General features: G+C 41.6%; 1 protein-coding gene across 1 annotated transcript in view; it reads right to left on the bottom strand.

Annotated features, from left to right (window-relative positions):
- Positions 1-4982: 4982 nt before the first annotated feature.
- Positions 4983-12134, bottom strand: part of LOC118331921 (transcription factor COE1-A-like) — a gene marked incomplete at its 3' end in the record, with an annotated part of 15655 nt that continues 8503 nt past the window's right edge. The window contains 2 exon segments of the mRNA XM_035667019.1: positions 4983-5051; positions 9682-9755. Of these exon segments, the coding sequence (XP_035522912.1) occupies positions 4983-5051; positions 9682-9755 (143 nt within the window).

Raw genomic sequence — 12134 nt, 5'->3', positions numbered from 1 at the left:
ACAAAGGCAGAGAAGATGAAGAGATCGTTTAGAAGATCCCCCTCGCTCCCTTCATCGCCTTTCTTCACCTCCTCCCCCTCCTCCTCGTCTCCCTCCTCTTCCAGCTGATTGACAGCGCCCCCTCCACCCCCAGCCAGCGCTCTTTGATTGACAGGACTCCCCAGACTGAAGCTCTTATCCCCTGAAACAAACCCTGCTCTGCTCCTTCTCACCTCCTTTCTCTCCTCTGTCTGCCTAGACAAGCCTACTCCCTCCACTCCCCCTCCCTTTCTCCTCACCCTTCTCCTTTCTTCCTTTTACTCCCTGTAAATGCTTTCTTATCATGTTCACCTCCTTCTATCGTTTTTTCTACCCCTTCCTCCTTCCTCTCTTTCCCATCATCTCTTCCTGAAGCTGTGACCCCTCTTAACCCTATAGATTACACACACACACTGTCACACACACACACACACACTGACACACACAGAGGGAACCCCTTAAACCCCTCAGGCTTATGTGGGGCCCCTTTAGACTTCGAGAGGACACACACTGGTACCCATAACCCCCACACAACACACACACACACACACACACACACACATATTCACACACTCTCAAACTGCCTTCCTCAAAGTCTTGACACTGATCTAAGGCCCTGAGCACCCACTGGCCTGAGACTATAACCCCTCAACTGCACAGCATACACACACACACACAGCCTGAGCCTATTAAGCCAATCGTAGAAGTCTAAACAGGCAGCGAACTGAGCAGTGAGGTAGGTAACCCCTCCGGGCCACAGAGAGAGTAAAACAGAGTCAAAGAAGGGAAAAGAGAAAGAGGGAGAAGGAGGGAGGGAAGGGGGAGAGTATGAGGTGGAGCAAGGGTGAGAAAGAGCAGGAAAGAGAGCGATGAGCAAAGGGGAAGTGGAAGTGTGGGAGGAGAAAGAAACAGAAAAAGAGGAGATGAGGATGTTGAGTGATTCAGAAAAAGACAGTAGATACAAGGAGGAGAAACTGAATGGCAGCCATACACACACACACACACACACACACACACACAGACACACAAGAGGCGGAGAGTGGATGTGGCTCTTTAGGAGTCAAGCAGGCGTATGATAGGATATCGTTGCATGTCGTTAACCCTATATTAACCCTGAGAGGCAGTGGGACACTCACTGTGCTACAACATGGATTAACTGGGCCACACACACACTCTCACACACACACACAGACGCTGGTCCGATGAGCAAGCTGTCTGTCAAACACATACACACACACAAATGCACACAAGGACTGATATCCTCACTGACACCATGCAATGAGCTGTCAATCACATGTAAACACCCTTTTCTCCATTTCCTTCACCTGTTTTTTTACCCACGAATAAATGCAGGAGTCAGTAGCGTGTTTTGGACGTTATATAATATCACAATAAAATGGCATTTTGACGTCATCTTATTTTCTTTATTTTATGTATTTCCTGTTAAACCAGGAAGTTGGAGACAACATGCTGACAGGAAGGGCAGCATTCTTTAAAGAAAATGGTTTTATTGGTTCAGCTCACTGTTTACTCCACTGTTGGTCTGGGGGAGAGTACTGGCATGTGTTTCCTCCAATAAACATGGAGTCACGCCACCCGCTCGTGAGGAGCTTCAACAGGATGGCGTAACACGTATGAAGGTGCATGCTCTGTCCCAGATCCCACACTCCTCTGTCCAGGTGCTATAAAGAGCCAATGGGAGTCATAAATGCGGTGACAAGAGCATAATCCCGCACTAGCTGGCTCATGTCAGAAGAGCACAAACAATATCACTGATATAAATGCAATCCCTTATTCCTGGCTTTTAGGGCTTCCCCCTAAACAGCAATGATTCGAGTCATCAGTCAAGAAGCCGCAGAGTCGACTCGCATTTTGTAAGTTTAATCATTGGCCTTTTCATTGCACACAGAACAACAGTCTCAAAATTGTCTAACAACAAGACTAACTGTAATGGAAATAAAGAAGCAGTGCAGAGCAACTTGTTTCTGTCCACCCATCTGATGCTCTAAACTCTGGTGCTGAATGCTACTTTTACTCAAAGAAGAAGAACTCAAAGCCTTTACTAAAGTAATCGTAGAAAAAACATGGTCTAAAAACATTCAATTAGATGTAAAAGTCCTAAATTCAAAATGTTGCAAGAGGTATCAGTCTACTTAAAGTATCATAAGTAAAAGTACTTATTATGCACAAAGATTATTCTGTTTTTATCAGAGCATTTAACACGTGAAGCCAGTTTTACATTGCAATGGAGCTGCATTACATACATTGTATACTACTGGTAAAGTAACTAGAAGCCAAATAAATATAGTGGAGTAAAAAGTGCAATATTTCCCTCTGAAAGTGAATGTAGGAGTATAAGTATAAAGTATAGAATGGTACAAATACGTAGAAATTGTACTTAAGTACAGTGCCAGAACAAATGTACTTAGTTACTTTCCACCACTATTAACATTAAATAAATAAAACACATTATTTTTTACTGTATAACTCAATGACTACATGTGATTTTAGTTGGACTTCCAAAATATTTGCCTGTTTACAAGCAGTGGCTCACTTATAGCATTTTGACTTTGTCTCTCTCTCTCTCTCTCTCTCTCTCTCTCTTTCTCTCTCTCTCCACATGTTTGGGTCGGACAGCAGAGTTCCAGATGTTAAACTGAGAGGCTGTGAACCACTGCGAAGTAGAGGGGGGATACAGGAAGTATCCCACGGTATCCACGGTAACCTTGACATTCCATCCTGACCAAGTTCCCTGACATCTCCCACAATTCACTCTGCTCCTCTCCTCCAGCCACCAAACACACACGCACGCAGACACAAACACACCCACTAATAGTGCCCAAACATCAATGCTTAAAACAGTCCAGTAACACAAATATTATTATTATTATATATTATTTTGTCACTTTGTGTCTAATATATCACCTATTCTTTCAGTGGCCCAACCCAAGTCAAACACACACACATACACAGACAGCTTCCAGGCAAATATATAATGGGGTGTAAACTGAGATGTCTGAGATAGCCGACAAGAACAGAAGTATGTGGCTGTGGTGTAAAGATACTATAATGTCCTGCACACACACACTCACACACACACACACACACAAACACACACACACACATAAATGACACAACTGTGTGTAGCTGTCGATCATGAAGCCTTTTGCACTTTGTGTCTTACATAGGACACACACACACACACACACACACAAACTGATATTTGTGCACTTTGAAATAGCTCCATCAAAGCTCACTTTGAGACACAAGTGTTTATCCACTTCATAAGATTTCTCCAAACACAAAAATAAGTAGGGGGAGAGGAGGGAGGGGAAGTGAGAGAGAAAGGAGAGCAGAATCCTTAAAGCTAATAACAGGAATTAAGGGCTTGACTTGGGAGAAGAGTGGAGAGAAACATTTTAACTCCTGTTTACATATCATCAAAAATGGCAAAGATAGGAATTTATATTAATGGGGTCAGGATATAATAAATAATATAATAATATTTGTGTAAAGAGTGAATTCAAAAAGTAAAAAAAATATATATATAAATACACACTGACTGCAAAAAAACACACAAGTGACACCTAAAACTATTGTAACATTTGTCATGGTATAACATTTGATTTGATTTGCTAAAAAAATCTAATTATTTAAGCTCTATTAAATAAAATTCCATCTAAAACTGTTTTCTCTCTGATCTTTGGTGAAGACAAAATAACAAATCAACTACTACAAAACTACACAAATGGCTGTCTCAATTGTCAAAACAGTCCTAAATAATTGCCTTGGGGTCAAAATCTTACTTCCTGCCAAATTCTAAGAATCAGAAACTGATAAAATAGAAAATTGTCGTAACCATAATCATTAAATTGAAGGGAGAAGCCTGAGTATCCCTAAAGGTAGTTAGTCAATTATACCTTAAAAAAAATTTTTTTTTTACCTTACATCAGGTTAAATTGTATCATATTTACTATAATCTCCTTTAAAAATGACTTCTATTTCCATAGAAATGTACATTAATTCTATATATTGTACTGTGAGCCGTGAGTTAAGGTGGATTTTATCTTCTGCTGGTTACAAGAACAAAGAAAAAAGATTACTCGGTTCTCTGATAATGTGTTGAGAGTGATGCAAATCAGCAGCCTTTCACTCCAGTCTCTGTAAATTACTCTTCCAAACACACACAGAAAAACCTGCTCACAGAGGGTTAAAACAACTGCCAAGAAGAAATCAGATTAAAATGAGGTTGGATCTCATTTCAGTTTTTCTCTGTCACTTTTTTCTTTGCTCATGACCCATTTTTCTGGGCTGCTGCAGGAGAGACGGGGGGGGGGGGGGGTAAGGGAGGGATAACTTCAGTCCTCCACCTCGACAGACAGACAGGAAGAAAGAGAAGGTGGCAGTGAAAACGACAGACAGCTTCTGCTAGTAAACAGCTCTGTATTTTGCATTACGTAGAGGAAACACACTCATCTGAACGCTGTTTGTTCACTCAAGTCTGAAGCTGTGCATGGGTGTGTATGCGTGTGCGCACGTGCCTGAACCTGCCAGCTATGAGGTAGTAGCTGAGCAGCTGATGTGCATTTGTTTTCCCCTCTGCACAGGTCAATGACCACATCACTGAAATGCACATGTAAATGTAAATGAAACGTGTGTGTGTGTGAGTGTGTGTATGGACCTTTAATTCCTGTACATTTCAGCCATTCACCACCTCTGACGAGTCCTGCTGTTTGACTTCAGTCTCAAATGTTTCACTCTTCTGTCTTCCATCAGAAGCCATCTATTCTATCTAAGGAGCGTCTATTTCAGGAGTGACAGCAGATCATCTAAACACACAAACATCCCGTCACACGCCACCATTCAAACAGGTCAACACAGTCCCTCATCCAGTATGTGTGTGTGTGTGTGTGTGTGTGTGTGCACAGAAGAGAGAAAGTAAGAGATGGAGTGAGAGACAGTACCTGTCGATGATAACAGGGTCTGAGGGTGTCTCATTACGGTTTCCGCAGCTCTTCTTGTCACAGCACCGACTACGAGAACAAAATGACAGCAGAAGAAAAAGACAAAAAAGAGTCAGACACAAGGAACATACAGTACATTACATGGGAGTTCAAATTTAGATGTTTAAATGGGAGTGTTACAGCATATTATGTGCTTTGCCTGCACTGATGTAGAGAACTTAACATTAAATTCACAGACATTGATCGGATCTGTCTAAAACAGGCCAACAAGAAAAGTCTGCAGTGCCGAGCAGGTCTACACTAAAAGCGTGGACAAAAATAGACTTATATGACATGGAAAGTGAGTGTAAAGCAGGATCTGAAAAAAGTACACTGAGTTTTTAAGGGACAAACCAGCCGGTAAGGTTAGCCATTTTGTGATACTTTAGTGGTTTAGATTCAGAGGTTTTATAACAAATATCAGCAAAGACACAAGTGGATTAAGACTTCCACAGGCTGTTTCATCTCCATGATCCCCAATCTATTAAAATTGAGGTTACAGATAATATCTACTTTGAAGCTCTGGTCGGTGCATCTTTTCTTATTTTACTGACCAATTGCTGCTGTGCTGCATTGCTTGTTGCTGATACCTGACGGTTTGCCTGGGAACGGTGTGAATACATACACATCCAGCTGCTTCTTTTCACACCTGCCAGCATAAGGTGCGCCCCAGATCCAACCATTCTTTACCCAGATGCCCCAACCAATCATCAATCAAGGAGTCGCTTGTGCAGTCAGACTGTCCTCCTATGAAAAACGACTTAGTCGTTTCAGCAAGTGCCCCAAAACGACTTTTAGTTTAAATTCAAGCAACAAAACCCTGTAGCGGCTATAATTACGACTCTTATCCGTGGGGAGAATAAGGATAACGTAAGGAGTTGTTATTATAGAGACACAATGTCACAGAGGGTGAGTGTCTGGGTGGACAAATGGGACACTGTTCGTTTTGCAGTTTCCTACTGACAGTCAACATTGGTTTCTTTTAAGCATGACCACGATTGTTTCCTAACATTAAGTACGTGTTTATTATCGTAACCATGATGACGAAGGTATCCTAAATTTAACAAAGCAGTAATTTTAACCTAAACCACAATGTTTCCCTAAACCTAACCAAACCTTAACAACAGCATTGTCATAATAAAACTGATTTCTTTTTTAGCTGTTTCGGAAGACACAGACAAACAACGTCATGACAATTTTTTCTTCTTTATAATCACTGAAATATCCTTTTGTTTAGGGCTGGGTTCTGATATCCAGCTCCTTTGTAGATCTCTAAATTGATATGTCTGGTTGTTGTTAAGTTGCATGTCCAACAAATCTTTTAGTTTTTGAGTGGAACAAAATACACAAACCAGGTCGTTCCGTCAGTCTCCCTAAAGAATGAACCAATGAAGCTTCATCCTATAGTCATGTTTTTAAAAAACTGTGTAATGTCTCTCAGTCCAATTGCTCTGTAGTAGTTTTTTCATATCTGAGAAAAATAATTATGTCATAGTGATGTCATCAGAGTTATCTTGGGCTTAGAGACTCCAAATTCATAAAAGATAACCTTTGGCCTGTGTTACAAACTAGAGGTCTGGAGTTTGAACGACATAGAAATTTACCAAGCAGGAAGCGTCTAATGAAAGTTGCAAACAAGTTGCATTATTGGGGATGTAGGAATGAATCTTATAAAGTTGTGAATATTGTTTTATTTTTTAAAACTTGCAAAACATACAACTTCATGCATATGCAAGACTAAATCAAATAGTGCACTTTTTTAAGATCTGAAGCAACATTTTCTCTAGTTTTGAACCCGTAAACATTTTCTACTATGCAAGTCTTTTCAAAACACTTTGTGAAAACTTCCACACCATCCAAATTGTACTGATGAACAGATGAGTGAACAGGAGGGTGGAAAGGACTGAAGGGCCCTGAGGCTCAGAGGAGTAGGTGGGACACACACATGCATGCACGCACGCATGCACACACACACACACACGTTTAAAAAAAAAAACTGGCATGTGCCCCAAAATTCACACATATGTACAACGAGTCTGTCAAAGCTTTCTTGCGCGCATCAATTATGAATAAAGGTATAAGCGAGAGGGGAAGAATAAAGCCAGGGGGGAAGAGTGAAAGGGTGAGCGTGGGAGGGAAAACTAAAACAAGAGGGTGGGAAGAAGAGGAAGGGGAGATGTCTCAGGTTTCCCACCGTCACAGATGGCAGAGGAGGAAAGAAAGAGGCTGATACATTACACCTTACACATTGTCTCTACTATCTGCTGCTCTGCCTCTCTTTCTGCTCTCTCTGTCAATTCCTTTCTGCTGCTCTATGAACTGGGTCACTTCGTGGCCCCGTCGGAGAACAGCGCAGCACCAGCGAGAGGTTACAGGGGAGGAAAATGGGGAGCACGGGAAAAGAGAAACGCTATAAGCCTGAGGAGGGAGGGAAGGATGGGCGAGGGGGAGAAAGTAGATGAGGAGGGGAGATTAGGGAGGACAGTAGAGGATGAGAAGAAGGGAGCAGAGTGGAAGATGTTATAAATGGAGGGGTAGTGGAAAGGAAAACGAGGGGAGGGATGGGGGTAATGTAGCACTTATTGCTCTGGATCCTGGTGATCTAATCATCTGCCCTCACCCCTGCATCTCCCCTCCTCCCACCACACACACACACACACACACACACAGACACACACACACCCACACAGACACTTTAAACAATAGAGTCTCAATAGCATGAATTGGAGATACCATGGACATATTAACTGATAATGAAAATGATTGCTAGTGGCATTCATAAAGCAAATTAAGATATTTTGGTACAGAAATATGAGTAAAATACTACAACAAACTAACATCATCATACTTGTGACTCTTGTGAAGGCCAATAAAAAGTCCAGCTGCATTTGTTTGCTGTTTTCTGTGTTGTCATTCCATAAAATATAACAATAAATTTATCTATATTTGATTATCTTTGAGTATTGTTCCCTAAAGAGATTTCTCAAGATGAAGCCATTTACAGTTCTTAGCCCTTTAAACTGCTGCTGTCCAGTCATTACAAATGTGTGCAGTCAAACGATGTTCAAACTCACAGAACTTTATCTAAAATTTTACTGGAGATCCAAAAGTTTCCAAATACATCGGGCTGAATTGTTTATAATGAAATAAAACGTCTATAAAATGATGCACAGAATATATAGAATGTTTCCATTTGATGAAACAGAAAATGTTTCACTCAGTGTAAACATCATGTACAAATATTACTGTCAGACAGTGTGGAAAAAGCTCTGTTAAATACAGAGAGATTAACTCAAACCAATATTTTTTTGCCGCCCCTTCTCATCCATTCTGGAGTAAAACCATTCATGTGTTCGTGCCAGAGCTCCAACCAGGTTTACGACGAAGGTCTGTGCGGTGGCAGATTGGCTGAGAGCATATGGCTAATAGCACCACCATGACAATGAGCCACACTGATTAATGGACGCCCTGAGCTCTTTGTGTGTGTGTTCTACGCTGTGTGTTGCGTGTGAGGCCCCCGCTGCAGAATCAGCATGTAAGAACATGAGGCAACAACCGTAACTTTGACCTCAGCCGCTGTTGCAGACAAGCAAGTGTTTACACTCGTCGCAGAAGTCATACTTTCTGCACTGCCGCTGAGGAAACGTTTGAATATCAGAGGAATTCCCACTGTACAAGTTCATGTATACTTTACACGTTATACAAAGCCGTTGTGTCCATAATGCATTCTCCACATGATGAACAACAATAATTTACGATAAAATCTGTTGCCAAATACAATTTATTTATAAATTCCTTGTAAATCATATCAGAATTCCAATGGGCTTTCCGTAAACCTCTACAGCTGAACTGCCTGAGGATATTCAGTGAGCTATAGAATAAAATATTAGTGTGCCTGATTTCACGGCTAAAATCCCTGCTTGTGCATATAGATGAACCCCAATTTATATTGTTACAGTTAAAGTTGTTCAGTGACAAGGTCAGGGATAAAGAACAACTTAATTCATGTGCTAAATTTGAATTTTTATAACTGTGGTGTGCACGAGCGAGCGTGCATATGCATACTTCTTTGTGTCTATGTGTGTGTATGTGTGTGTGAGACCCTGCCTATATTTTATAGTCAGATTGTGGAGGAAGGCCCATTTGTTAGCCATGAAACAACAGGAGGGTTCAGATTGACTAATGAGTTTCTCTGTGTCCTAATTAACCAGGCGTCACAGACACACACACACACGCGCGCACACACACCACGCATGCATCCACACACACATTTTCTATTGTATAGGATAGGTTGGTAAAATGCCTCTATAAATAGAACTCTTTCCTCCCAACCTACTTCCGAAGAAATTCATCTTTAGATTATAATTAAAGCAACGACTCTGATAGCGAAAACTCATCTTCCTCAACAGATATGGCTTCATGCGTATGTGTATGGATGCGTCTGGGTGTGTATGTGTGGGGGGGTTAATGAGGGTGACAAAATAAGAAATGTATCGAGTACAGAGAAGTGATTAGTGAGAACTTTCCGCAGACTAACAAAGTACATTGCAGAAGAAAAGAGGAAAGAGAGGAGGAGAGAAGAAAGGATAGAAGGAAAAGTACAAGCTAAAACGATTGTATGAAGATGGAGAGGAGGAAAATTTGATGCTCCCATTCTCACCTGCACATGATCTCGTGTGTCAGCAACACTCTGCACATCTCTGGGTTCTTGTCTTGGCCTTCATAAACAATCGCCTGTAAAGAAAGAAAGAAAGAGAAAGAAAGAAGAAAATACACTGTTAGATCACAGACAGCAAAACAGGATAAAAACAGAGCTTGAATCCAGCAAACAGTATTCAGTGTTTCCACTGATTTGTTTCATTGATTTCAAGGGGAATTTGACTGAATCGGACCTGTTTATAAAAAACTGTTAACTAATTTAAAACATCTGCTACTGTAGTGTCTAGCAAACGTTACTCAAACAGGAATAAATGGTGCATTTGTTGGGACGTTCAATAATATCTGAACATAGGCAGGTTGTTCATAAGCTTGTTAGAGGGAACCAAGCTCTACCAAACAGACCCTCCGATTGATGCCTTTCATTGTCTGCATCAGTGCATGGATGCATAAAAACTTATTTGCATGTTTTCAGACCGCTGCACTCTACATCTACCAAAATTGGTGAGAGGAGATGGCTATATTTTGCAGCAGTGTGATGTGAGAAAATGCAATTACAATGTCACACTGTGAGAAATACTCTAACTCCGGTGTACATTTATTTTTCTTCCGTCAGTTATGGCAGCAACTCTGGCAGAGTGTTGTTGGGGTAACAGGTTAGATCCCACTTCACCTCAAAGAACACATGTTCAGCATTAACACCTCTACTTCACAAACACACACTCACACCCTTTGTCTCCGCACTGGGCGTCTGTCGCCCCATGCACACCTTGTTCACACACCTTGTTTCAGAAAATCAAATAAAAAAATAACAACCGCATCTCATCCTGTCACATGCTGATCAGGTGAATCTGAAGTTAAAAGCAATAAAATATGTTCACAGAGCGGTGGCCATAGTTTCTGCTCAGCTGAAGCTTTGCCTGCTTCCATTATACAATATTCCTGGTTCTGGTGAGGAAGCTCAGGATAAAGCGAAAAGCACACGTCACACACCACTAAGCTATCTATCAATCAATACGCACACCCTGTCTGTCTTTGGTCTATTCCAGTCTGTTTGATCTGTCGCTCCAAACTCCAGCAAGTCTCACCGAGTGACAAGCTCACTTTTCTCGGGGAACGGTGAAGAAGTTTCAGTGTCCTCTCTAATAGTCTTCAGCTGGGGTTCAGACTACCTGCTGCCATCGAGTGAACGGTTGGTTTGAGTTTGCAAATGAAGGTCATTCAGCTGTGAAAGCTTAACAACTCTAAACAACATGTAACACTTCTGCTGATGCCATCTGTGGAAAACACTGACAATACACACATTATTGACACATTATGCCTACTCACTGTCTAACTGGCTCCAAAAACCCAACTCATTTCCCTACTGTTTCTTTCCCCTTTGGTCGGCAAAGGTCACTTTTTTTAAAAGACGAATACTGTAAAAATCTTGCTTGTGTGTAAGCTTGGAGTATCCCACCAGGGGCCCCAGGGCAAGCATGTTCTATATGGGGCCCCAGCATGAACCAAGACTGTAGACTGAGCCCCTCATTTGCAGAAACTACAGTCCTACATGGTCCTCAGAAAGTAGCTTGGAGCTTTGCAGCATTAATGGAGAGCAGCAACAGTGGTTGTACAGTCTGAGGGCCCCATTACAATATTGTTGTACCCTAAAGCAATTCATACTAATAGCTAGTTGTCTCCAGGACCCTCTGTGTTTTCTGGAATTGGAGCCCCCCATTTGTTTCAGAGCCTGAGGCCCATGTCAGTCAGAATTTTCCATGCATGTGCATATATTCCAGTTAAAAAAAAAACTCTGCAGAAAATGTATCGACACATGAATCTGAAAGCCTGAAGGGCTCCTGGCAGTCCAGGACGCCCAGTCTGTGCAGCCATTAGTTGTGTGATATGAAACAAAAATAATCTGATCTCAAAGCAGAACGTGCAACTACTGGTAGACAGAGCTAGTGCTAAGCTGACATTTCTACGAAAGAAGCTGTGCAAGGTGACAGACATGATGGCAGAGCAGAGGCTGATGTGCAACCTCAGCCAAATGGGACGCAAATTCATTCCAGAGAGCAAAATAAACAGGTGAAAATATTTCAACTGGCCGCGGCCCAAGCAAATACGCTCCTGTTAACACAGCACTGAGGTTGATCAACAACAGCCACGACATTTGAAACTGTTTCTCTAATCCCTCGCCATCAACTGTAATATTTTCCTTCGATTGTGGCTTACTGAAAGCAAATCTGTCTGTGGGAACTGTAGGAAAAGATAGAACAGACAGAAGAGGAAATGTACTTTATAAGCCATAGTTCTGTCTATGATTAGACCTGCTCATTGTGCCATGGGAAAAGAGTGGGCCAGGCAACTTCCCCTGAACTTGTTTCCTGGACAAACATGCATCAGTGTCATCTCAACCTCTCACGTCTTCTTTATTTTTTGCGCTTTTGCTCTTTTGTTCTCTCTCTCTCTCTC

This window comes from Morone saxatilis, unplaced genomic scaffold, assembly GCF_004916995.1.
Source record: "Morone saxatilis isolate NCDOM2014 unplaced genomic scaffold, NCSU_SB_2.0 Contig20, whole genome shotgun sequence".
NCBI lineage: Eukaryota > Metazoa > Chordata > Actinopteri > Moronidae > Morone > Morone saxatilis.
Note: the sequence above shows the minus strand (reverse complement) of the source record. Positions and strands in the feature narration are given on the sequence as shown.